The following is a 25932-nucleotide window of genomic DNA, read 5'->3' on the forward strand; positions in this document are numbered from 1 at the left end:
GAGAAACTGCACTTATCTGCCTAGGCCACTAGCATGAAACTAGCAGGGGCAGAAAGCACGTGTGGCAAGTTAGGGAGCCCTGCCCCATGCTGTGAGGGGTACAGGTAATGGGCCTGTTACTGTGTACATGGTATTCACATGTACACCGACAGCGAGAGCTGCTATTGTGCTGCCTGCATACACTCCTATTCTAGAGCCAGCTCCCTGCTGACACAGCACTGACACAGCACACACACCGTCCCATTACCCTGCAGGGACCTGCCAGGTGCTTCTCTTACAGCATCCTCTGCTCCGGGCTCACAGAGGGGGACACAGCACTGACACAGCACACACCGTCCCATTACCCTGCAGGGACCTGCCAGGTGCTTCTCTTACAGCATCCTCTGCTCCGGGCTCACAGAGGGGGACACAGCACTGACACAGCACACACCGTCCCATTACCCTGCAGGGACCTGCCAGGTGCTTCTCTTACAGCATCCTCTGCTCCGGGCTCACAGAGGGGGACACAGCCGGACATTACACGGGGACTACTGGGGCCGCCGAAAGCAGGTGGGACGGACAGGTGAGTGGGACCCTTTTCTGGAGGGTGGAATGAGTTTGTGGATGTAATTCCCTGCTGGAAGGGGCCCTCCACCAGGGCAGGGTTCAACGCGAGTCTTTCACCAGCGCCCATCTTCACCTCTGCAGGTAGCCTGCTGCTACATGTCTGTCATCAAGGGGAGACTGTGGGTTTAGTGCCAAGCTTTTATCTTCGTGTCTTTGAAGTGGGTGCGCTTGGGCGGCTTGTGATCTTTGCCCTGGTCACGTAACCCCTGCCTGCTGCATTCCAGGTCTCTCTGGCAGTGACAGTAATGACCGTTCCTGCGCCTGAGTAGCTGATTGCAAGCTCTGCTGCTCGCATAGCTGCGTGATGAAGGCGCTCGCCCTCTGCCTCCTGCTGCTTGTCCCGCACATCACCGCAGCCACGCTCAAAATCTGCGCGTTTAACGTCAAAAGCTTCGGGGAGGCGAAAGCATCGAACAGGAAGGTGATGAGCGCTCTGGTAAAGGTGGGAATCTGCGTCTGCTCTCTCGCTGTGGTAACCGCCCTTGCAAAGTGCCGGGCCCCGTGGCAGATAAGGGTTAAGTGATGTTCCCTGCAGCTGGACATTTCCCCTCTGGAATCCAGAGCTTAGTACAGTCCCCGAATACACCACAATGTCAGCCTTTATAGGGAGCGCTGCCGGGGCGGGAGTTTGTGCGTATATACCGGCAACAGTGTATACTGAGTGTGAGGGAGTGCCACGGGTAAGGGGCAGTGAGGGAGAGAAGGTGCTGGGTGTATAGTGAGTGTCACGGGTAAGGGGCAGTGAGGGAGAGAAGGTGCTGGGCGTATAGTGAGTGTGAGGGAGTGCCACAGGTAAGGGGCAGTGAGGGAGAGAAGGTGCTGGGCGTATAGTGAGTGTGAGGGAGTGCCACAGGTAAGGGGCAGTGAGGGAGAGAAGGTGCTGGGCGTATAGTGAGTGTGAGGGAGTGCCACAGGTAAGGGGCAGTGAGGGAGAGAAGGTGCTGGGCGTATAGTGAGTGTGAGGGAGTGCCACAGGTAAGGGGCAGTGAGGGAGAGGTTTTTAAGGTAACGGGTAAGGTTAGGAGTTTTTAGGGTAACAGGGATTTGCCTTGGCAGTGAAGCGTCCGGCGGCGAGATGTCCCTGTGGCGAAGTGAGTGGCAACTAAACGCCGGTGGCACAATGCCCGAGAAAGCCCAGAGGCCACACGCGCTGTCACTGACTGTTTGTTTATCGCAGATTCTGTCCCGTTGCGATATCTGCGTCATCCAGGAGGTTAGAGACTCCAAGGGGTAGGCCGTCCCGGCCCTGCTGCGGGAACTCAACAGGTGAATGCAAAGCAACATACATGTGCGTGTCTCAGTGCTGCGGGAACTCAACAGGTGAATGCAAAGCAACATACATGTGCGTGTCTCAGTGCTGCGGGAACTCAACAGGTGAATGCAAAGCAACATACATGTGCGTGTCTCAGTGCTGCGGGAACTCAACAGGTGAATGCAAAGCAACATACATGTGTGCGTCTCAGTGCTGCGGGAACTCAACAGGTGAATGCAAAGCAACATACATGTGCACGTCTCAGTGCTGCGGGAACTCAACAGGTGAATGCAAAGCAACATACATGTGCGTGTCTCAGTGCTGCGGGAACTCAACAGGTGAATGCAAAGCAACATACATGTGCGCGTCTCAGTGCTGCGGGAACTCAACAGGTAAATGCAAAGCAACATACATGTGCGCGTCTCAGTGCTGCGGGAACTCGACAGGTGAATGCAAAGCAACATACATGTGCGTGTCTCAGTGCTGCGGGAACTCGACAGGTGAATGCAAAGCAACATACATGTGCGTGTCTCAGTGCTGCGGGAACTCGACAGGTGAATGCAAAGCAACATACATGTGCGTGTCTCAGTGCTGCGGGAACTCGACAGGTGAATGCAAAGCAACATACATGTGCGTGTCTCAGTGCTGCGGGAACTCGACAGGTGAATGCAAAGCAACATACATGTGCGTGTCTCAGTGCTGCGGGAACTCGACAGGTGAATGCAAAGCAACATACATGTGCGTGTCTCAGTGCTGCGGGAACTCGACAGGTGAATGCAAAGCAACATACATGTGCGTGTCTCAGTGCTGCACACGTGCGGAATTCATTACCCATGGAGCCCGTGATGGCAGATACAATAGATATCTTTAAGAATAAGTTAGACATGTTAGAAGGGAAAGGTATACAGGGATATATATTTAGAAGGGAAAGGTATACAGGGATATATATAATATATACACAAGGGAAAGGTATACAGGGATATATATAATATATACACAAGGGAAAGGTATACAGGGATATATATAATATATACACAAGGGAAAGGTATACAGGGATATATATTTACAAGGGAAAGGTATACAGGGATATATATTTACAAGGGAAAGGTATACAGGGATATATATTTACAAGGGAAAGGTATACAGGGATATATATTTACAAGGGAAAGGTATACAGGGATATATATTTACAAGGGAAAGGTATACAGGGATATATATTTACAAGGGAAAGGTATACAGGGATATATATTTACAAGGGAAAGGTATACAGGGATATATATTTACAAGGGAAAGGTATACAGGGATATATATAATATACACAAGGGAAAGGTATACAGGGATATATATTTACAAGGGAAAGGTATACAGGGATATATATTTAGAAGGGAAAGGTATACAGGGATATACCAGATAAGCACACATGGGAGGGAGGCTGACCCCGGGAGTAATTACTGAAGTCAGGGAGGACATATTTTTTCCCTTTATGAGAAATCCTTATATGATATGACACTGGGGCTTGTGTTTGCTTCCTCTGGATAATATACTGTAAGTACGGATATAGGATAAAGCGGCCGGTGTCAAACCACGCCGCGTTGCCATGGAAACATCACATGACATTCGCGACATCATTTAACGCCGGAGCCGAGAGGGCGCGAGCCGGGAGGTAAGAGGGTGGGGTGGGGGGAGGGGGTTGCATAGGTTAAAAACTTTGCGCACCCCTGGGATAAAGTATGTCGTGTAAATTTAACACAGGATGAAAATGATGGACATGTGTATTTTCAACCTCTCATCTACTATAGACCAATGTAACTATATAACTATGTATGGAACTATAATACTATACAACTATGTAACTATATAACTATAATACTATATAACTATCTATGGAACTATACTATACAACTATGTATAGAATTATATAACGATAATACTATGTAACGATAATACTATGTAACTATAATACTATACAACTATAATACAACTATGTATGGAACTATATAACTATAACACTATGGAACTATAACACTATGGAACTATGTATGGAAATATAATACTGTGTGCATGAGCTGCTTATCGGTGGCACAGATATGACCGGATCTGAGCTCCGGTGCTGTGACAGAGTTGTGTCCGGTCCCTGCAGGTACGATGGTTCCCATCAGTACACACACCTGGAGAGCAGAAGGCTGGGGAGGAACAGCTACAAGGAGCAGTTTGTCTTTATATACAGGTAAAGCAGAGGCCGAATCCTTCCCAGTCCGTTTCGAGCTGCGTGTGACCCGCTATTTATTAACACCCACACGTTACTGGGCTTGCTGCAAGATTCCCTCCGCTGTGGGTGAATGGAGCGGTCCTATTATCCAACTACCATGAGCTGAAGCTCCTCTCAGCCGGTTCATTCGCTGCTTTATTCAGTCGGCCATTGTACTAATTGTGGCCCTGGGGCTGAGTTTCACATTCTGCACACGCTGATACTATTCTTACAAACACCCAGAAGTAGAGAACAGGGTGACTCTCCGGCCACGTGTTTACTTTACCCCCCAGTAATTAGAACCAGGAGGTGCACCCCCCCCTCAGTGTGGACGAGGGGTACCCGACACTCAGGTTGTTATTACACGGCAGGTCGGAGGTGCACCCCCCCTCAGTGTGGACGAGGGGTACCCGACACTCAGGTTGTTATTACACGGCAGGTCGGAGGTGCACCCCCCCTCAGTGTGGACGAGGGGTACCCGACACTCAGGTTGTTATTACACGGCAGGTCGGAGGTGCACCCCCCCCCCCTCAGTGTGGACGAGGGGTACCCGACACTCAGGTTGTTATTACACGGCAGGTCGGAGGTGCACCCCCCCTCAGTGTGGACGAGGGGTACCCGACACTCAGGTTGTTATTACACGGCAGGTCGGAGGTGCACCCCCCCTCAGTGTGGACGAGGGGTACCCGACACTCAGGTTGTTATTACACGGCAGGTCGGAGGTGCACCCCCCCTCAGTGTGGACGAGGGGTACCCGACACTCAGGTTGTTATTACACGGCAGGTCGGACGTGGTGAAGGTGACAGATTGGTACCAGTACGTGGAGGACCCGCCGGATCACCCGGACGCTTTTGCAAGAGAACCGTTCATCGTGCGCTTCCACTCACCAAAAACAGGTTCACACCCACACCCCTCTCCCTACCCACCTCCTTTTGAAGTTTCGGGGTACCATACACCCCCCCCCCCCCCCCCACCACCAACCTCTTCAGTGTTAAGTACTATTACCTCCAGCACTGAAGGAGTTAAAGCCAGCAACTCCCCCAAAACAGTAGAAATCAAATCCTAAATGAGGTGTTCACAGATTTCTTACATTTCATTGGAGCTTTTACTTTTTGTTTTACTGGCATCACCGGTAACCTTGCTAATATCTTATCTTAATGGGCGAAGCTGGCAGCGGCCATTTTAATTCCCCTGTGAGGTAGCATTTACCGCAATGCAACAGCAGGATTGATAAGCGTGAGTGCAATTAGAGTGTAAGAAGAAGGCGCTGACAAGAAGTACTGTACTGTATATTGATCCAGAAGGCGGCAAACTGACAATGATATATAGGAGACTTTTGGGACAAACACCGCAATTACACATATTGCACCTAAAATAGGTGAAGTGGCGACTCCCGCCCAGAGGCGCAAGAACATCCCGAGGGGGGGTCCCCTAAACACGTATCTTCTGTATTCTTGCACCAGTAACCTGAGATTTAGTTATTGGTTTGGAACATATTGCCTGTTGAATTATGCTTGCCCTTAGAAACGGTATAAAGCGACATTACTGCAGAATGAGATAGGATTTAAAGTAGAAAAAGCCCCCCGATATGCCCCCCCTGCCCCTGCACCTCCTGCTCCCCACCCAATATGCCTGCCCCTTACCTCCTGCCCCCCACCCAATATGCCCGCCCCTGCACCTCCTATTCCCCAATATGCCCGCCCCTGCACTTTCTGCTCCCCGATATGCCCACCCCTGCCCCCCCCCAATATGCCCAACCATGGACCGCCTGCCCCCCAATATGCCCGCCCCATGACCGCCTGCCCCCCGATATGCCCGCCCCTGCCCCCCCAATATGCCCGCCCATGGACCGCCTGCCCCCAATATGCCCGCCCCTGGACCTCCTGCTCCCCTGTATGCCAGCCCATGCCCCCCCCCTCCCCTGTATACCAGCCCCTGCCCCCCCAATATGCCCGCCCCTGCACCTCCTGCTTCCCAATATGCCCGCCCCTGCACCTCCTGCTTCCCAATATGCCCGCCCCTGCACCTCCTGCATCCCAATATGCCCGCCTCTACTCCCCCAATATGCCCGCCCCTGCACCTCCTGCTTCCCAATATGCCCGCCCCTGCACCTCCTGCATCCCAATATGCCCGCCTCTACCCGCCCAATATGCCCGCCTCTACCCGCCCAATATGCCCGCCCCTGCACCTCCTGCATCCCAATATGCCCGCCTCTACTCCCCCAATATGCCCGCCCCTGCACCTCCTGCCCCCCGATATGCCCGCCCCTGCTCCCCTATATGCCCGCCCCTGCACCGCCTGCCCCCCGATATGCCCGCCCCTGCTCCCCGATATGCCCGCCCCTGCTCCCCTATATGCCCGCCCCTGCTCCCCTATATGCCCGCGTGCTCCCCTATATGCCCGCCCCTGCTCCCCTATATGCCCGCCCCTGCTCCCCTATATGCCCGCCCCTGCTCCCCTATATGCCCGCCCCTGCTCCCCTATATGCCCGCCCCTGCTCCCCTATATGCCCGCGTGCTCCCCTATATGCCCGCCCCTGCTCCCCTATATGCCCACCCCTGCTCCCCTATATGCCCGCCCCTGCTCCCCTATATGCCCGCCCCTGCCCCCCGATATGCCCGCCCCTGCTCCCCTATATGCCCGCCCCTGCCCCCTGAGGTATGTACTGGCTTTGCTGAGGCCGACAGCAGCTCCACAGGTTTACAGTTCCGGGTCACGCTACCCAATAGGAAGCTGCAAGGTATGACCACTTCCGGTTGGCCCACGAAGCTTTAAATCCCCCATTTCAATAGCCCCACACAGCGGCACCACGCATCCCGGGAAGCCGGGGGTCCCCGCGGCGGGTTAGCTCGAGAGCCCCCGGTGCAATCCCAGAACACCCACACACAGCAGCCAAGACATGGCCGGTACCGAGCCCAGTACCGGTCTCTGCCTGTTCCTACCGCAGCGGGCTGTGAAACGCAGTAATACCGATCTGAAACAGGTCACCGGGCTGCGTTATAAGTCTCCACACCCCCCCCCATTATAAGTCTCCACCCACCCCATTATAAGTCTCCCCACCCCCCCATTATAAGTCTACCCACCCACCACCCCCATTATAAGTCTCCACACCCCCCCCACTATAAGTCTCCACCCCCCCCCATTATAAGTCTCCCCACACCCCCCATTATAAGTCTCCCCACACCCCCCATTATAAGTCTCCCCACCCACCCCCCATTATGAGTCTCCCCACCCACCCCCCATTATGAGTCTCCCCACACCCCCCATTATAAGTCTACCCACCCACCACCCCCATTATAAGTCTCCCCACACCCCCCATTATTGCTTAACAGCTGTTTTCTACATAAAATATTGCTCTCTTTGTGAAGTTCTGAAGGACTTTGTCCTGATGTCGCACCACACCTGTCCCAGAGAAGCAGCAAAGGAAATTAACAAGCTCCTACAGGTCATGCTGGAGGTGAAGAGGCGCTGGAGAATAGAGGTAGGTGTGAAAAAAGAAATCCTATATATGGTGTCGTGTCGTCCCCCCCCCATATCATCTAAAAATTAGATATTTCTTTTCACGAGTCAGCCGCAAAAAGAAAAGGGGGCGGATCAGGTTGTGTGACCAAAACCCTTCCTAGCATCAAGGGTTAATGCAAGATTTCAGGGTTTTATGCTTTGAAGTGGGTTCTGTTGTGTCCTGGTCTGCAGCTTCCTGGTCAATCACTAACAGACGTAGAATGACAATTCCCCCCCCCCAGTCACAACAGCATAACCATGTATATGGGATTATGGGGCAGTGCAGAATATCACAATATATCCCATCACGATGCACCAGAGGGGAAATTAAAACCAATCTATGTAGCATCTACAAATAAAAGCCGACAATGCCAAGTCTGACGCCATCTTGGTTTATTAGAACATCATGCTCCTCGGGGATCTGAACGCCGCGTGCGGCTACGTGACGGTGACCGACTGGAGAGGGATTCAACTGCGGAGCGGCGGCACTTTCCACTGGCTGATTGGGGACAAAGATGACACGACCGTGAGCCAGAAAACACACTGCGCCTACGACAGGTAACACTAAGGGCGTGTAAGTTACAGACCACTTGTTCTTACACCAACCGTTAGACAGCCACTTGGAGATCTACTCCAACTGTCCGACATCGAGGGCTCAATGTGACAGAAGACAGTTTGAGCATTGACATGTCAGATCCCATTCTCCCAAAATGTGACCTCACAGGAGCTCCCCATAATTGTATTACTTTGTTTCCCAAAGGATCGTGGTCCACGGAGAGGATTTTCTTAAAGCAATTGTGCCCGGCTCTGCCAAACCTTTCAACTTCAAGAAGAAACTGGGACTGTCTGAAGAGGAGGTAAGGAAACCAAGTGCAGGACCCGACTACACTAGAATCATGCAGATTGGGTTAGTTTAAGGGGTTATATAAAAATGACTAAGCAGATTGGCTCAATCTTACCCACCCTCTTTCTTCGGCAGGCTTTGGCAGTAAGTGATCACTTCCCAGTGGAGGTAAATCTTCGGGGAGATCACATACGGGACCGGGAGTTGTGATTGGAAGACGTGCATGAAGGCCCTTCCTCGTGGCTGGCCCTTACGTGCAGCTAATGGCAGTGTAACCACTTCCACGTTAAACCTTGTGCCTTCTAAATTACCAAGATCATACTGAGCCCCCTGATCACATGGGGTTTAAAAGCAGTAATCCCGAGGACAGCACCAGAGACCTCTAGCAGGAAGCAGTAACAGACTATATTACCACTTCCTTTTAAACATGTAATCTCACAAACGAGTAGATTGCCACATTAAACTGCAACAGGTATTAATTGGCAGAAACACTGAATCAGTGACAGCCAGGCTCCTGCTGTGCAGTCCATCCACGTGTAATAAAATATTTGTGTACTTATACTCCAGCTGCAAAGAGTAAGGAGTACTGTCTGGTCAGAGCTGGGTACCCTGCACATGGCAGCACACAGAGGATACAATGAAAACACAAACCCCAACATAATATATCCAAGACTTTTATTGGTGTTAAGTTCCCGGAGCAGCATGGACTCTGCTCCCCAGTGTTAGCTGAAGTGGGGGACTTTAAGCAACGTGCAGTGCTCGCCACGAATCCAGGGGACCCCTGGTTGGCATGTATTTCACCCCACAGCCATCAGGAACCAGACGCTTTTCAGCTACCATGGTCTCAAAGTCTTCAAAATTGAACTTTGTGAATCCCCATTTCTTGGAGATGTGAATCTGAGGAAGCAGATGTCACAAGTTAGACAAAGCAGAGCAAGAACAAAGCCACGCACCCCAGCCACCGAGAGAACAAAGCCACGCACCCCAGCCACCGAGAGAACAAAGCCACGCACCCCAGCCACCGAGAACAAAGCCACGCATTTCGCTTGAGAATACAGACTATACATTTAAAGCCAAATGAGATGTTACAATATTAGGTGACTGCATAGCACTGATTGAGGTAAACACGAGAAACCAGTACGAATGTCTGAGGTCCGTAAGAATTCGCAGCATGGCAGCAGTACAATCCCAAAATTAACCTTTACTCAAATAGTGATGTGATATAATACAGCCTTATTTATTTGAGGAACTTGTTTAAGGTGTTAAAATTGTGACAGGAAATTCTAGTTTTGCAGCCTAATTAATGATAACAAAATGCGAATATAGATATCTGCCATCATTAGAAATCTCACTAGAGCATTGATTATTTAAGCAATAATTGGTTTTACAGAAACCCTTGTTCCAGCGTTAGATCCCGTTTTACCTTCTGACGCCCGGGGAACTTGAACTTTGCTCTGCGGAGAGCTTCCACCACATGCTCCTTGTTTTGAGTCTTGGTGCGGATGGACATGATGACCTGTCCGATGTTCACTCGAGCCACGGTGCCCTGGGGCTTCCCAAAGGCTCCTCGCATTCCGGTCTGAAGTCTGAAAGCAGAGAGACGCAGAGAGACTCAGAGAGCGCACATGCACCGCGGGGAACACATCGGTATCTGCAGAACTGTCTCCGAGGTCCCTTAGAGAACTTTGTACGAAGGACAAAGCACATACACAACCAGGGATGTTACTGTATGCAGCCATTGCACACCACCTTCTGATAGCAACAGAAGCTGGTCGGCTTAATTGACTGCAATAAATCTTTAGGGATAATCTAATAATCATTTCTCCATTGGCCTCATTTTTTGTACCTAAATCTCTTCCCAAATTATGACCGTTGTTGCCATCTGACAAGGGAGGCAGGGGCTCCAAGACTATAATGGAACGAGATTACTGGACAGAAAAGAAATGGTTTCCCATGTGGGTTATCAATTCAGCCCAAGTAAAGGTCAGCTGCTGGAATAGAAGCAGCATCTCGCTCACAACAGATTGCACGAGACCAGTGGTTAGAGGGTAAACTGAAGGAGTGTATCCTATGCTTCTAAAAAAAGAGACATTAAATCTAAACCAACTATAAAATATTCTGCATAAAGACATCCACTTCACAGCTGCGTGTTTTAACTATGAGCAGCTGTTGAAAGCCCAGCCCTGTAGCTTTCCATACCCCGTTACATAGGGACCTTCCCACTGCTGTACACGGGCAGCACGTGAGCATTACCTGTCAGCACCGGCACAGGATAACATCTTGTTGATGCGGATGACATGGAAGGGATGCAGGCGCACTCTGATGTGGAAACCATCCTTGCCGCAACTCTTCACCATGTACTTGTTGGCACAGATACGGGCGGCTTCAAGGGCTGTGAAAGTGAGCAGAGGGAGAGTGAGCATATGACAAGTCATTGGTAACAAACTAGTGACTGCAATACCCTGCAGGACACCGACAGTAAACATGTTTGTTAAGTGTCTCCGAGGTCCCTTAGAGCACTTTGTATGAAGGACAAAGCACATACACAACCAGGGATGTTACTGTATGCAGCCATTGCACACCACCTTCCGATAGCAACAGAAGCTGGTCGGCTTAGTTGACTGCAAGATCTTCACAAATCTACAAGCTTTAGGTACGTGTATGTATACACAGGGCATATAATCCAGGAGTGAACAGATTACTAAAAGGGACTTTGAGGCATATTGCTCCCCACTGTTTTAAGCCGTAATGCATACCAATTGTATTCACATCAGTGGTTCAGTTTGTTCTTTAACCACAGGTCATACCCAGGAGAGACCTCTTATATCTGTGCCCCTAAATCACAGCCACACCGATTGATGGCAAAATGTGATACATCACACAACGGGAGAGACTGGGCAAAGCTGCCTTACCAACAGGAACCAGAAGATGTATGCAAGAGATATGGGACAATTCTATTAACAGGGTCTACAACACCAATATACCGAGTGGCCCACTGACCAGCAGCCGAGACCACCCAACCCCCACCACCTCCTGACTTACCTTCAGAGGATAGCTGCTCATATTCATCCGACACCATGTGACCACACAGGGGGAACTCATCCACCTTCGCCTTCTTACGACCCAAGTCAAAGATTCGGATTTTGGGATCTGCGGAGGGGAGGGGTTTTTATTAGAGGGGGGAATATAATGAGCCAATAACCACAAGCTGCTTTTAAAGCAGTTTCACCTTGCACAAAGGAACCATAGTGCTTGTAAAATAGGCAATACTGTACATTGGAGTACTGACATTTTGTGGTCAGTCACTCTTTTCCTCCCATCACTACTGGGATGTTAAACTGGGCTGAGAATGGAAGATGGGGTGAAAGGTCTATATTCTAGGAAGGCTCGAAGTCCCTTAATATGCTCAACCTGTGCCTTATTTAGGCATTACCCAATAGAGCAGTGATTCCAGTCCCCACAAATCCCCAAAACAGGCCAGGTTAAGGATATCCCAGATTCAGCACAAAAATGACAGCCACCTGGGCTGAAGCAGGGATATCATTAATACCAGACCGGTTAGGGGGTTCTTGGGGACTGGAGTTTTGAAACAACCCACCAAGAACTACTTTTATAATGTAAATGCAGCAATTCCTACAAAGGAGGACTTGAAAATCCAACTGCACCAGTGACTGACTCTACAAAATTACAAATTATCCAATGGGATTCCCAGTTCATGAAAAGGATTGAAGCCAGCAAGAACTTACCAGGGACACCCCTACAGAAACGGGACTTGGGGTAGGGCTTGTTTTTGCAGTATCTGTAACTGGAAACAAAACACACATTTAAATGTACCGTACTGTATGATACCATATGTACACTGGGACAGATTACACAGGTCCCATATCCAATACCGGCAGACTGAACAGGTGTCTCTGCTGTCTAAGGCTGAGTCCATGGTGACTCCAGACGTGCGGAGACGCTCGGAGGGAAAGCGGGGGCTTTCCCTGGCCTAAGTTTGCGCGCTGTCCGGGGAGTGCCAGTGACATCACGGAGCTGGTTCGCTCTCATTGGGCGAACCGCTGACGTGACCGGCCCTCCGCTCCCGTGAGCGCTCAAACTAGAAAAATAATGTCGGCTACGCTTCCGCACGTCCCTGCTAAACCCGCTCATTGGAGCTGCAAGGGCTCACTGCTGAGCGTGAATCAGCGCTTAGCCGCGGCCTAACTATGCTCCTGACAACTTAGGCCAAGTCCCTGCTGGCGCTGAGCGCGTTCATGCTTGGAGCGCCGGGTGTCCTGCTTGTACATGTGCGCGGGGGGGGGGGGGCATTGCAGGTAGTTGAGCGCGTGGGTAAGTATAGGTTTTATGTTTACCCAAGCACCGATCGAGGCTGATCGTGTGCACGAGCGCCGCACACACACACCGCGTGAGCAGAGACTTACATATATCTATATATGCAATTCCTCGGCGCAAGCGCCGCCCGCTCAGCGCTAGCGGGGACTTAGCCTTAGACTTGTAGTGCTTAAGAACTGCAATGTTTTGGGACCAGACAGTACAGATGCACCAAGGCACCAGTCAGTGTAGGAGGTCTTGACATCTAGAACTGTAATCTAGGGCTGCGCTTATAGTGCCGGCGACGTCATAACAAATGCATTGCCGCAGTCACGTGCGCTTATAGTAAGCGCAGCGGCTTGGTCGCAATCACTGGAAGTCATCTCAATTTGATTTTTACAGCAACCACAGCCTGACGTCACCATCGCCGGTACTATAAGCGCAGCCTTATTCCTACTGTCTCTAGCATACTTGTAAATTCCCGTCAACTTTAGGAAGATGTCTGAACATTGATACCGTATTTGTTTCTGTAAAGCCTCCAAAAGTGGGAGCTGAAAGGTCCCTGGGGGTTTGAAAAAAACTGCTGCAGACACTATAGGAGTAGAGTTACCACCAAGGGACTTGAAATGTGGCTATTTGCGAAGGGCCATACCTAAAGTGTTAACGTTAGAAGTTACTGTCTGTCCAGGAACATGAGAGCAGAAAAGGAGTCCTTTATCAGGCCCCATCAGTTATCTGAACCGAATAGAGAGAATCTCGGCCTCCCTACGGAGTATGTAACCCTACTAAGGGCTGAGATGTTATTCTTGTTTGTGAAAAAGCAGATCACATGGAAAACCCTAATGACACCTAGGACTGTTATATAACCAGGTTTCTTAGGAGTCCTTGGGTTTCCCAGGCATCCCTAACAGGCCCCCTGCTTCAGGTCATTTGAAAATTGTACCAAAGAGGAATCTATAATGCATCTGATAGACGCGCTATTAGAGAGGGTCGGGGTTCCTTACAATGCATCTGATCTCAGACGCGCTATTAGAGAGGGTTGGGGTTCCTTACAATGCCTCTGATCTCAGGCGCACTATTAGAGAGGGTCGGGGTTCCTTACAATGAATCTAATCTCAGGCGCACTATTAGAGAGGGTTTGGGTTCCTTACAATGCCTCTGATCTCAGGCGCGCTATTAGAGAGGGTCGGGGTTCCTTACAATGAATCTAATCTCAGGCGCACTATTAGAGGGGGTTGGGGTTCCTTACAATGTATCTGATCTCAGACGCGCTATTAGAGAGGGTTGGGGTTCCTTACAATGCCTCTGATCTCAGACGCGCTATTAGAGAGGGTTGGGGTTCCTTACAATGCATCTGATCTCAGACACGCTATTAGAGAGGGTTGGGGTTCCTTACAATGCATCTGATCTCAGACACGCTATTAGAGAGGGTTGGGGTTCCTTACAATGCATCTGATCTCAGACACGCTATTAGAGAGGGTTGGGGGGGTTTCACAGAATCACAATATAAATATGGGTTCCAAGAGAAAAAAAAAATAAGTTGGGCCGCACTGATCTATAACTTTCTTTACTACATGGAGTTACACATCACAAACCTTATATCAAACCCTGTTTAATAGTGACAGGTATACCGTACTCATAACCCCGACCCATCACTTATCCAGTGTACCAAGTGCAGAAACATGCAGCAGAGCGCCGCATACACCGGGTACTAACAGGATCCCTGCACCCTCCCACGTGAGGCGGCCTCAGCCGGGGGATTTACAGCCAAGCCCGGTATATAACCCGGTCAGACATTCCAGCACAGGGAGGCCATCAGGGTGCAGAGGCACAGGCCAGCCCGAGGCTCCCCTCAGCTCACACCCCGGCTCCCCTCACCGGGATAGAGACCCAGGCTCGCTCCCCCCCCCCCCGGGGAACACGGACCCAGGCCAGCCCGAGGCTCTGCGCGGCCTCCCGGCCACATGTCGCACACTCACCAGCGGGCGGGTCGGCGGCCCATGATGGCGGCTTATACCTGCGAAGGAGAGAAGAGAGCGATGAGAGGCGGGAGCGGGACACAGGGGAGGGCGGCGGGGGGAAGGCGGGCGGGACACGGGGGAAGGCGCAGGCAGGAGCCGCCATTTCACTCACCTCGCCGACAGCAAAGAGGAAGCTACTGCGCCTGCGCACTGCCTTTTATACGCGCCCTCCCTCACCTCCTGATAGTGCGCACGCAGCACGCACATGCGCACTGAGGACGGAAAGGTTAATCTGACGTCACGCGGAACGCATCATTTTTTTTTTTACAACTTTATTAGTATTGTTGTTCTCTGTGTTCACTTGCCTATCTGGTGCTGGGAATGTGCAGGTGTGTTTAGTACTGCTCTATATTGCAGCATGGACCCATTCTTAAAACTTCATAGCCACTTAATTTGCTTAAAGTTATCAAGATGTCTCCATGGCTACTTTTGACAGGAAATAGGACCATCAAGAGATACATATTCTCAACATTTTCCTCTGGTATATATATATCGCACCCCTGATTGTTTTAGAAGCAGGTTCCTGGGAGTAGCAGTTGGAGGAGCCTCACTGTGAATAATGTAAATATGTTCCTGAGTATAGATATGTGTGCTAAGTTTGATCTGTCCCCAGTTATTGTTTTATAGTTAGGGAAAGTGCCCTACCCAGATAGCGCCTGAAGCAATGGCCACGGTGAATCCATTTGTTCAGATACAGGGAAGCCTATGTCCAAAAGGGGCATAGTTGGATCGGCCCAACCGGAATGTCTGTAGGTAACTCGGACCCAGTCTGCCCGGAGGTGGCAGTCAGTGTACAGTACCGGCATCCTGACCCCGAGGAGATAGAATGTCGGCCAATTCCCAGACGCTGTACAGACGAGGGACGATTCAGCTAACCCAGAGAGTAACAAGCCTCAGTACCTCCCCAGAGTATGAAGATGAGGGTACCTAGGGAAGGAGCAAATAGTACAAACCCTGTGAATATATCAGAACTGTCAATATTGGGAAGTGATTCTCAATGCAAAGAGTATTACCAACGGCTGCGAATAAAGCTCGTGTTTGTACTATAAAAGTGCCTGGCGCTCATCATTATTCCATCAGCATATTCACGCTCCGAGCCTGCGCGGACCCAGCACCCTGACACGGTGTGAGAGACGGAGCCCAGCCTGCACGGACTCAGCACCCTGACCAGGTCTGAGAGACTGAGCCCAGCACCCTGACCAGGTCTGAGAGACTGAGCCCAGCACCCTGACCCGGTCTGAGAGACGGAGCCCAGCCTGCACTGACCCAGCACCCTGACCAGGTCTGAGAGACTGAGCCCAGCCTGCACTGACCCAGCACCCTGACCAGGTCTGAGAGACGGAGCCCAGCCTGCACTGACCCAGCACCCTGACCAGGTCTGAGAGACTGAGCCCAGCCTGCACTGACCCAGCACCCTGACACGGTGTGAGAGACGGAGCACAGCCTGCACTGACCCAGCACCCTGACCAGGTCTGAGAGACGGAGCCCAGCCTGCACTGACCCAGGATCCCTGACCAGGTCTGAGAGACGAAGCCCGGCCTGCACTGACCCAGCACCCTGACACGGTGTGAGAGACGGAGCACAGCCTGCACTGACCCAGCACCCTGACCAGGTCTGAGAGACGGAGCCCAGCCTGCACTGACCCAGGATCCCTGACCAGGTCTGAGAGACGGAGCCCAGCCTGCACCCAGCACCCTGACCAGGTCTGAGAGACGGAGCCCAGCCTGCACTGACCCAGCACCCTGAGCAGGTCTGAGAGACTGAACCCAGCCTGCACTGACCCAGCACCCTGAGCAGGTCTGAGAGACTGAACCCAGCCTGCACTGACCCAGCACCCTGACCAGGTCTGAGAGACGGAGCCCAGCCTGCACTGACCCAGCACCCTGACCAGGTCTGAGAGACTGAGCCCAGCCTGCACTGACCCAGCACCCTGACCAGGTCTGAGAGACTGAGCCCAGCCTGCACTGACCCAGCACCCTGACCAGGTCTGAGAGACGGAGCCCAGCCTGCACTGACCCAGCACCCTGACCAGGTCTGAGAGACGGAGCCCAGCCTGCACTGACCCAGCACCCTGAGCAGGTATGAGGCTGAGCAAAGCCATGTATATTCCCATGATGTAAAGAGCCAGACAGGAAGGGTACATATAATATGTATAACGCCCCAGATTTGCGCCATTTCTCATTCTTTGCGGTTTTCGACTCGTTGTGAAAACCTCCGGTCATCCATTCTGCGGAAAAGTATTTTTGCTCGTTGTCATTTTTCGAAATACAGGTTTATATCTCGGGGTTACAGTTTATATCTCAGGGTTACAGTTTATATCTCGGGGTTACAGTTTATATCTCAGGGTTACAGTTTATATCTCAGGGTTACAGTTTATATCTCAGGGTTACAGTTTATATCTCAGGGTTACAGTTTATATCTCGGGGTTACAGGTTTATATCTCAGGGTTACAGTTTATATCTCAGGGTTACAGTTTATATCTCAGGGTTACAGTTTATATCTCAGGGTTACAGTTTATATCTCGGGGTTACAGTTTATATCTCAGGGTTACAGTTTATATCTCGGGGATACAGTTTATATCTCAGGGTTACAGTTTATATCTCAGGGTTACAGTTTATATCTCAGGGTTACAGTTTATATCTCAGGGTTACAGTTTATATCTCGGGGTTACAGTTTATATCTCAGGGTTACAGTTTATATCTCGGGGTTACAGTTTATATCTCAGGGTTACAGTTTATATCTCGGGGTTACAGTTTATATCTCAGGGTTACAGTTTATATCTCAGGGTTACAGTTTATATCTCAGGGTTACAGTTTATATCTCAGGGTTACAGTTTATATCTCAGGGTTACAGTTTATATCTCGGGGTTACAGGTTTATATCTCGGGGTTACAGTTTATATCTCAGGGTTACAGTTTATATCTCAGGGTTACAGTTTATATCTCAGGGTTACAGTTTATATCTCAGGGTTACAGTTTATATCTCGGGGTTACAGTTTATATCTCAGGGTTACAGTTTATATCTCGGGGTTACAGTTTATATCTCAGGGTTACAGTTTATATCTCAGGGTTACAGTTTATATCTCAGGGTTACAGTTTATATCTCGGGGTTACAGGTTTATATCTCGGGGTTACAGTTTATATCTCGGGGTTACAGTTTATATCTCAGGGTTACAGTTTATATCTCAGGGTTACAGTTTATATCTCAGGGTTACAGTTTATATCTCGGGGTTACAGTTTATATCTCAGGGTTACAGTTTATATCTCAGGGTTACAGTTTATATCTCGGGGTTACAGGTTTATATCTCGGGGTTACAGTTTATATCTCGGGGTTACAGTTTATATCTCAGGGTTACAGTTTATATCTCGGGGTTACAGGTTTATATCTCGGGGTTACAGTTTATATCTCAGGGTTACAGTTTATATCTCAGGGTTACAGTTTATATCTCAGGGTTACAGTTTATATCTCGGGGTTACAGTTTATATCTCGGGGTTACAGTTTATATCTCGGGGTTACAGTTTATATCTCAGGGTTACAGTTTATATCTCGGGGTTACAGTTTATATCTCAGGGTTACAGTTTATATCTCAGGGTTACAGTTTATATCTCAGGGTTACAGTTTATATCTCAGGGTTACAGTTTATATCTCGGGGTTACAGTTTATATCTCAGGGTTACAGTTTATATCTCGGGGTTACAGTTTATATCTCAGGGTTACAGTTTATATCTCAGGGTTACAGTTTATATCTCAGGGTTACAGTTTATATCTCGGGGTTACAGTTTATATCTCAGGGTTACAGTTTATATCTCGGGGTTACAGTTTATATCTCAGGGTTACAGTTTATATCTCAGGGTTACAGTTTATATCTCGGGGTTACAGGTTTATATCTCGGGGTTACAGTTTATATCTCAGGGTTACAGTTTATATCTCAGGGTTACAGTTTATATCTCAGGGTTACAGTTTATATCTCGGGGTTACAGTTTATATCTCAGGGTTACAGTTTATATCTCGGGGTTACAGTTTATATCTCAGGGTTACAGTTTATATCTCAGGGTTACAGTTTATATCTCAGGGTCAGGGTTTATATCTCAGGGTTACAGTTTATATCTCGGGGTTACAGTTTATATCTCAGGGTTACAGTTTATATCTCAGGGTTACGGTTTATATCTCAGGGTTACAGTTTATATCTCAGGGTTACAGTTTATATCTCGGGGTTACAGTTTATATCTCGGGGTTACAGTTTATATCTCAGGGTTACAGTTTATATCTCGGGGTTACAGTTTATATCTCAGGGTTACAGTTTATATCTCAGGGTTACAGTTTATATCTCAGGGTTACAGTTTATATCTCAGGGTTACAGTTTATATCTCGGGGTTACAGTTTATATCTCGGGGTTACAGTTTATATCTCAGGGTTACAGTTTATATCTCGGGGTTACAGTTTATATCTCAGGGTTACAGTTTATATCTCGGGGTTACAGTTTATATCTCAGGGTTACAGTTTATATCTCAGGGTCAGGGTTTATATCTCAGGGTTACGGTTTATATCTCAGGGTTACGGTTTATATCTCAGGGTTACAGTTTATATCTCGGGGTTACAGTTTATATCTCGGGGTTACAGTTTATATCTCAGGGTTACAGTTTATATCTCAGGGTTACAGTTTATATCTCAGGGTTACAGTTTATATCTCGGGGTTACAGTTTATATCTCGGGGTTACAGTTTATATCTCAGGGTTACAGTTTATATCTCAGGGTTACAGTTTATATCTCAGGGTTACAGTTTATATCTCAGGGTTACAGTTTATATCTCAGGTCCGGTTCCTGCAGACTCAATCGACTCTTTAAAGTTTCCTAATTCAGGAACGAGCCCCTAGCCAGACTCTTAAAGCAACCCGTGTTGTTCTTTCCTTGGTGTGTGTTTGCCTGAATTTGTAAAACTAATAAAGATAAACTATTAGAAAATATATATAGTACAGAAAACATTAAATGGCTGAGTGCTCTCACCTTATTGCAGCTCAAAGACTTGTTATGTAAGTGGCGCTAAGTTACAATTAACTCGCCCATTTAAACAGGCTCCTAAGGCTGCGCTTATAGTGCCGGCAACGCGACGTGGAGTCAAAACAAATGCATTGTCGCCATTGCTGGCGCTTATAGTGCACGCGACCAAGCGACAGCGCTACCAAAAATCTGCTAGTCACTGTTATTATTTTTTCAGCGGCGGTCTCCCTTTGTGGCCAATCAGAGAGCTTCTCCGTCCCTCTGCCCTCCCCCTTTCTGACGTCACTGGCCTGTAGCCTAAACTTAAACTACCACTATTGCGACGGGTGATGTCATCGGTCGCGTCCCCGTCGCCGGCAGTACTAGCGCAGCCGTAGAAAGGGTAAATTCCCCTAAACGAACCATTCCACTTATTTGTGTTCTGAAAAAGATCAATATTGTATTTTTCTATCGAAATTCATGGTTAGAAGATTCCTGATGACTTTCCCATTTTATCCATACGGACAATACTTAGAGTGTAAGCTCTTCAGTGCAGGGACTCCACGTCCTAATGTTACATGTACGACTGTCGCGCTTATTCCCAGTCTGTCCCGGGTATTACTGCTGCGACGCGCTGAGGATATGCCTGGTGATATACAGACATACTATAAGGGCATACATCTATCTATCTCTATATCTATCTTCTTCTATTCTATATATATATATATATTTTTTTTTTTTCAAACCGTTGTATGTGTGTCTGTCTGTCCTGTGTCTCCCTGTGTCTAGGGGCAATCTGATTGGTCCGTCGGTCCGTGGGTCGCCGCCCTCCCACGGCTCTCATTGGCTCACGCCTTCCCCCTGTGTCCCACCCCCCCACGGCTCTCATTGGCCGGTAACCCCCCCCCCCCCCCGTGTGTCCCGCCCTCCACAGCTACACCGCGTGCCCCTCTGAGCACAGTGCAGCCGCAGATTCTCCTCACCGAGCACCCCTGCAACCCCCCCAGCCGCACCTCGACCCGGCCCGCCATCTGCTGCGAAACCCACCAGCCACACCCGGGCCGCAACCTCCATCCGCACCCCCGCCGGATCAGTCCCTCACACCCGCATTACCACCCCCCTCGAAGCGCACCATCAGCCCCTCTCACCGTCGCCTCTCTCCCTGCCGCTCACCTCTCACGGCCGCACGCCGCATCCTCCAGGCCGTCGCCTCTCTCCCGCACGCCGCACACTTCCGGCCCTCGCCTCTCTCCCGCACGCCGCACACTTCCGGCCCTCGCCTCTCTCCCGCACGCCGCACACTTCCGGCCCTCGCCTCTCTCCCGCACGCCGCACACTTCCGGCCCTCGCCTCTCTCCCGTTGCCGCCTCTAGCACGCACGCCCGCTCCTGCCTTTCACTCCCCCCCACTCTTGCCTTCACCCCCCCACTCTTGCCTTTACCCCCCCTAATCTTGCCTTCACCCCCCAACTCTTGCCTTCACCCCCCCCCCACTCTTGCCTTTCACCCCCCCCACTCTTGCTTTCATCCCCCCGCTCCTGCCTTCCAGTCACTCAGTCACCCACCCGCGCACCCACTCACTCACCCAACCGCGCACCCACTCACTCACCCACCCACGCACCCACTCACTCACCCGCGCACCCACTCAGTCACCCACCCGCGCACCCACTCACTCACCCAACCGCGCACCCACTCAGTCACCCACCCACGCACCCACTCACTCACCCGCGCAACCACTTAGTCACCCACCCGCGCACCCACTCACTCACCCAACCGCGCACCCACTCAGTCACCCACCCGCGCACCCACTCAGTCACCCACCCACCCGCGCACCCACTCAGTTACCCACCCGCGCACCTACTCAGTCACCCACCCGCGCACCCACTCAGTCACCCACCCGCGCACCCACTCAGTCACCCACCCGCGCACCCACTCAGTCACCCACCCACTCAGTTACCCACCCGCGCACCCACTCAGTCACCGACCCGCGCACCCATTCAGTCCCCCACCCGCGCACCCAGTCACGCACCCACCCACCCACCCAGTCACGCACCCGCTCAGTCACCTGTCTTTTGTGGAAAATATAAAAAGAAACAGGTTGCATTGTAATCTTTTTTTCGGTGTGACAAGAACAAAACAGTTACGTTCAAGTTGTGCGCTAAAAAATATTTTGGTAGGTGCGCTATGGGTTGGGAGGGGGGTGCCCTGCTCCTTTCATTTGTCCTGGGCCCCATGCTTTCTGTTGACGACCCTGCTCCCGCCCGCCACCGCAGCAGACACCCCGCCCCACAGTAAGTCCGCTGCCGCCACCCCCCTGTCACACCCCCTGAAGCGCTCTGTACATTAATGGCGCTATATAAATAAAGACATATAATACACACCGCACCCAAAGTCAGCCGCCGCAGAGATACCCGCAGGGTGCCGCCGCACCCTGTCACTAACCCACCTGCAGTGAGCCGCACAACCCTCCCGCCTGCGACTGGGGGGGGGGGGGGAGAATCAAAAGGATCCACTGCTGCCGAGCTCTGAAGGGGGGGGGGGGAGAACATCACTAACCAAAGGTGAGCCACCGCCGCTAACCTCTGAAGGGGGGGGGGATTCCAACCCGCCCACCCAGGGAGACGCCGCCGAGCTGTGAAGGGGGCGGGTGAGCGTAGAGCGAGGGGGAGCGGGAAAATGTTATCCCGGGCAACGCCGGGTACATCAGCTAGTATTTTATAATAAAAGGATACAGAAAATAAGCGACTGACGGTATACCCGTATATTCCAAACTTCCCCGGCACACAAGAGATCGTGTGGTTACCACATGTGCTGGTCTGAATGTCCTTTTCCAGGTGCAAATGGCACATAATTATCCTATTGAACATATCACTGTCCTTACACGGTGGGATGGGGGCAATAGGTGACTCTGCCAGCAGGTGGTGCTGTGTCACAGCCTATGCCGCAGTATGGAGAGTCCTGGTGCATGAGGACGACGCTCAGGGTGTGATGTATGGCGGCTGGTTGGGTGTTGGCCGAAGCCTCCTTATCCCTTCTCGATGCTCCGGGGAGACGGGCTGTGCTGAAGGCCCCATGAAAAGCAGTAGCGCTGTGCAGGCGCGCCCTCAGAAAATCTGATTGGGGGGTGCAGTCGCGGTGTCATGTGGACGACACGTTGCCACGACAACGCACCGTCACAAAACGTGGCGGCATCACATGGTGACACGTTGCCACGACAACACGACGCCATGTCACGTGACAGCGTGTTGTCATGGCAACACCCCGCCATGTGATGTTGTGTCGCCATGACGACGCAGCATCACATGGCGCCACAATGTGGATGGAGGAGGCCTGCTCTCTTACGGAGACCCCGCGCTCTCTCACGGCAATCAGTGTCACTGCTGTGGGGAAGAGTGCGGGGGGTCTCTGCAAGCGCGATAGCAATTCTGGGGGGTGGAAGTGCACACTTGCCCCCCCTGGGGGGGGGGGGGGGGGTGGAAGAGCACCCTTGTGCCCCCCGGTTGCGCCGCTGGTACTGTGCTCTTGCTGCAGGAACCCGATGCCTCGCGTCACTCGCTGGTTTCAGGGGGCAGGTTAGGTGCCCCTATGCGACAGAAGTAGCAACAAATGAGGAGTAGCGGGTATGATACCTTTTATTGGATGAACAAGTAGTTATGTTACAAGCTTTCCAACCTCTCAGGGTCCTATCGGAGAGAGGAAGAATCGCTGCGGTGACTCCAGTGATGCGGGGGGTGAGGAATAATCGCTGCGGTGACCCCAGTGATGCGGGGGGGTGAGGAATAATTGCTGCGGTGACTCCAGTGATGCGGGGGGGGTGAGGAATAATTGCTGCGGTGACCCCAGTGATGCGGGGGGTGAGGAAGAATCGCTGCGGTGACTCCAGTGATGCGGGGGGTGAGGAATAATTGCTGCGGTGACCCCAGTGATGCGGGGGGGGGGGTGAGGAATAATTGCTGCGGTGACTCCAGTGATGCGGGGGGTGAGGAATAATCGCTGCGGTGACCCCAGTGATGCGGGGGGTGAGGAATAATCGCTGCGGTGACCCCAGTGATGCGGGGGTGTGAGGAATAATCGCTGCGGTGACCCCAGTGATGCGGGGGGTGAGGAATAATCGCTGCGGTGACCCCAGTGATGCGGGGGGTGAGGAATAATTGCTGCGGTGACCCCAGTGATGCGGGGGTGTGAGGAATAATTGCTGCGGTGACTCCAGTGATGCGGGGGGTGAGGAAGAATCGCTGCGGTGACCCCAGTGATGCGGGGGGTGAGGAATAATTGCTGCGGTGACCCCAGTGATGCGGGGGGGTGAGGAATAATTGCTGCGGTGACCCCAGTGATGCGGGGGGTGAGGAATAATTGCTGCGGTGACCCCAGTGATGCGGGGGGTGAGGAATAATTGCTGCGGTGACCCCAGTGATGCGGGGGGTGAGGAATAATTGCTGCGGTGACTCCAGTGATGCGGGGGGTGAGGAATAATTGCTGCGGTGACCCCAGTGATGCGGGGGGTGAGGAATAATTGCTGCGGTGACTCCAGTGATGCGGGGGGTGAGGAATAATTGCTGCGGTGACTCCAGTGATGCGGGGGGGGTGAGGAATAATTGCTGCGGTGACCCCAGTGATGCGGGGGGTGAGGAATAATTGCTGCGGTGACTCCAGTGATGCGGGGGGTGAGGAATAATTGCTGCGGTGACCCCAGTGATGCGGGGGGTGAGGAATAATCGCTTCGGTGACCCCAGTGATGCGGGGGGTGAGGAATAATTGCTGCGGTGACCCCAGTGATGCGGGGGTGAGGAATAATCGCTGCGGTGACCCCAGTGATGCGGGGGGTGAGGAATAATTGCTGCGGTGACCCCAGTGATGCGGGGGGTGAGGAATAATTGCTGCGGTGACCCCAGTGATGCGGGGGGGTGAGGAATAATCGCTGCGGTGACCCCAGTGATGCGGGGGGTGAGGAATAATTGCTGCGGTGACTCCAGTGATGCGGGGGGTGAGGAATAATTGCTGCGGTGACCCCAGTGATGCGGGGGGTGAGGAATAATCGCTTCGGTGACCCCAGTGATGCGGGGGGTGAGGAATAATTGCTGCGGTGACCCCAGTGATGCGGGGGTGAGGAATAATCGCTTCGGTGACCCCAGTGATGCGGGGGTGAGGAATAATTGCTGCGGTGACTCCAGTGATGCGGGGGGTGAGGAATAAGTTACAAGGCGGCTCTGGGAAAGCTCATAATATCCCCACAAAAAGTAGCAGAGCATTTCTCCTGATTAGAAAATGACGGGGGGGTTTCCCAGGGAGAATGGAAACAATATTTAGCACAGCTAGCTGCGGCAAACGTAATCAATTCCAAATGATTTAGTTTGTTATCACCATTATTATTCAATCTAACATTAGGGCCCCCCCGAATGACCCCATAAAAACACGGAGGGTTTCCACGCACGTCTTTAAATAAGACGCTCGCAGCCTGTGCAGACAACACGCCACTTTCATATCAAACACACGCAAAGGGACGCCTCTAGTCCGCCACAAAATGAACATTTTTAGATACCCGGCTTTAGGACACGTTCTGATAAATGTGCGGCGAACTCTAAGCGGCCAGACATGGGCGGCAAGAGGGCGCAAAGGCGGGCACATAAGTGGGATGCTATCTATGAATGTATTGTATCTCTGGTGCACAAGTACTGCAATACTCAAGTACTCTACCAATGTCATTTTATACGTTGCCCGAAACGCGTTGGAGATACTACCGGCCCCCTAACCATCATGTCTACCATGGAATAAAGCACCTTTAACCCTTTATTTGCTGGTGTCTAGCCCCCAAGTTCGGTGCTGTGCTGCGCTTTTTTTCTCCTGTGAAGATCTCCTGCTGTCTCTGCGTGATGCACGCCAACGGAACCGCTGCCTCAGAACCGCGAGCACCCCTCTCCTTCGCACTAAGGATTGGGGGTTCATTCTATATTTGCCTGTGCCATTCTCCAGGGTGACTACTTGTTGCATTGGTGATCACACAGGATCTGCATTTATACATGTGACCCTTGTGTTGGAAGTTACACGCCACGTGTCCCCATACAGGATGTGCATTTACACATGTGACCCTTGTGTTGGAAGTTACATGCCACGTGTCCCCACACAGGATCTGCATTTATACATGTGACCCTTGTGCTGGAAGTTACACGCCACG

At 51.3% G+C, this 25932-nt stretch overlaps 3 protein-coding genes and 2 non-coding genes across 9 annotated transcripts in view; 2 read left to right on the top strand and 3 right to left on the bottom strand.

The window, feature by feature from the left end:
- The first annotated feature begins 424 nt into the window (after window positions 1-424).
- LOC142471886 (deoxyribonuclease-1-like) lies at window positions 425-9300 on the top strand. Of its 5 annotated transcripts, XM_075578321.1 has the most exons (9): window positions 425-562; window positions 831-1048; window positions 1784-2196; window positions 3999-4085; window positions 4890-5002; window positions 7475-7587; window positions 8008-8165; window positions 8368-8464; window positions 8587-9300. In XM_075578321.1, the coding sequence occupies exons 3-9, from the start codon at window positions 2147-2149 to the stop codon at window positions 8659-8661; spliced, it is 693 nt and encodes a 230-aa protein (XP_075434436.1). In that variant the 5' UTR covers window positions 425-562; window positions 831-1048; window positions 1784-2146; the 3' UTR covers window positions 8662-9300. The 5 variants fall into 5 exon arrangements, with proteins under 5 accessions (XP_075434436.1, XP_075434433.1, XP_075434434.1 ...); XM_075578318.1 differs by lacking the exon at window positions 4890-5002; XM_075578319.1 differs by lacking the exon at window positions 4890-5002 and having other exon boundaries at window positions 831-1027.
- On the bottom strand, window positions 9110-14874 carry RPL10 (ribosomal protein L10). The gene is made up of 6 exons (XM_075578323.1): window positions 14745-14874; window positions 12198-12256; window positions 11494-11601; window positions 10705-10843; window positions 9875-10037; window positions 9110-9348 (listed from the first exon to the last, which is right to left on the bottom strand). The coding sequence occupies exons 1-6, from the start codon at window positions 14765-14767 to the stop codon at window positions 9193-9195; spliced, it is 648 nt and encodes a 215-aa protein (XP_075434438.1). The 5' UTR covers window positions 14768-14874; the 3' UTR covers window positions 9110-9192.
- Window positions 10109-10242, bottom strand: LOC142472454 (small nucleolar RNA SNORA70). The gene has a single exon (XR_012789704.1). It is a non-coding gene; the product is annotated as a small nucleolar RNA SNORA70 (small nucleolar RNA).
- LOC142471885 (uncharacterized) overlaps window positions 10435-25932 on the top strand; it is a 34967-nt gene continuing 19469 nt past the window's right edge. The window contains exon 1 of the mRNA XM_075578317.1: window positions 10435-16865. The gene's annotated coding sequence lies outside the window, so the exon portion shown is untranslated. The remainder of the gene's footprint in view (window positions 16866-25932) is intronic.
- On the bottom strand, window positions 10945-11078 carry LOC142472455 (small nucleolar RNA SNORA70). The gene has a single exon (XR_012789705.1). It is a non-coding gene; the product is annotated as a small nucleolar RNA SNORA70 (small nucleolar RNA).

The sequence above is a fragment of the Ascaphus truei genome, chromosome 21 (genome assembly GCF_040206685.1).
Source record: "Ascaphus truei isolate aAscTru1 chromosome 21, aAscTru1.hap1, whole genome shotgun sequence".
NCBI lineage: Eukaryota > Metazoa > Chordata > Amphibia > Anura > Ascaphidae > Ascaphus > Ascaphus truei.

Excerpts from the sequence above, each read along its gene's own strand:
- RPL10 (XM_075578323.1), bottom strand. The coding sequence starts at position 14,767 with ATGGGCCGCCGACCCGCCCGCTG. Across the intron at positions 10,038-10,704 it reads TCCTGTGCCGGTGCTGACAG|ACTTCAGACCGGAATGCGAG; the intron begins GTAATGCTCACG and ends CTCTGCTTTCAG. Across the intron at positions 9,349-9,874 it reads AGTTCCCCGGGCGTCAGAAG|ATTCACATCTCCAAGAAATG; the intron begins GTAAAACGGGAT and ends CTGCTTCCTCAG.
- LOC142471886 (XM_075578318.1), top strand. The coding sequence starts at position 1,893 with ATGTGCGTGTCTCAGTGCTGCGGGAACTCAACAGGTGAATGCAAAGCA. Across the intron at positions 2,197-3,998 it reads GTGCTGCGGGAACTCAACAG|GTACGATGGTTCCCATCAGT; the intron begins GTGAATGCAAAG and ends CGGTCCCTGCAG. Across the intron at positions 7,588-8,007 it reads AGAGGCGCTGGAGAATAGAG|AACATCATGCTCCTCGGGGA; the intron begins GTAGGTGTGAAA and ends TTGGTTTATTAG.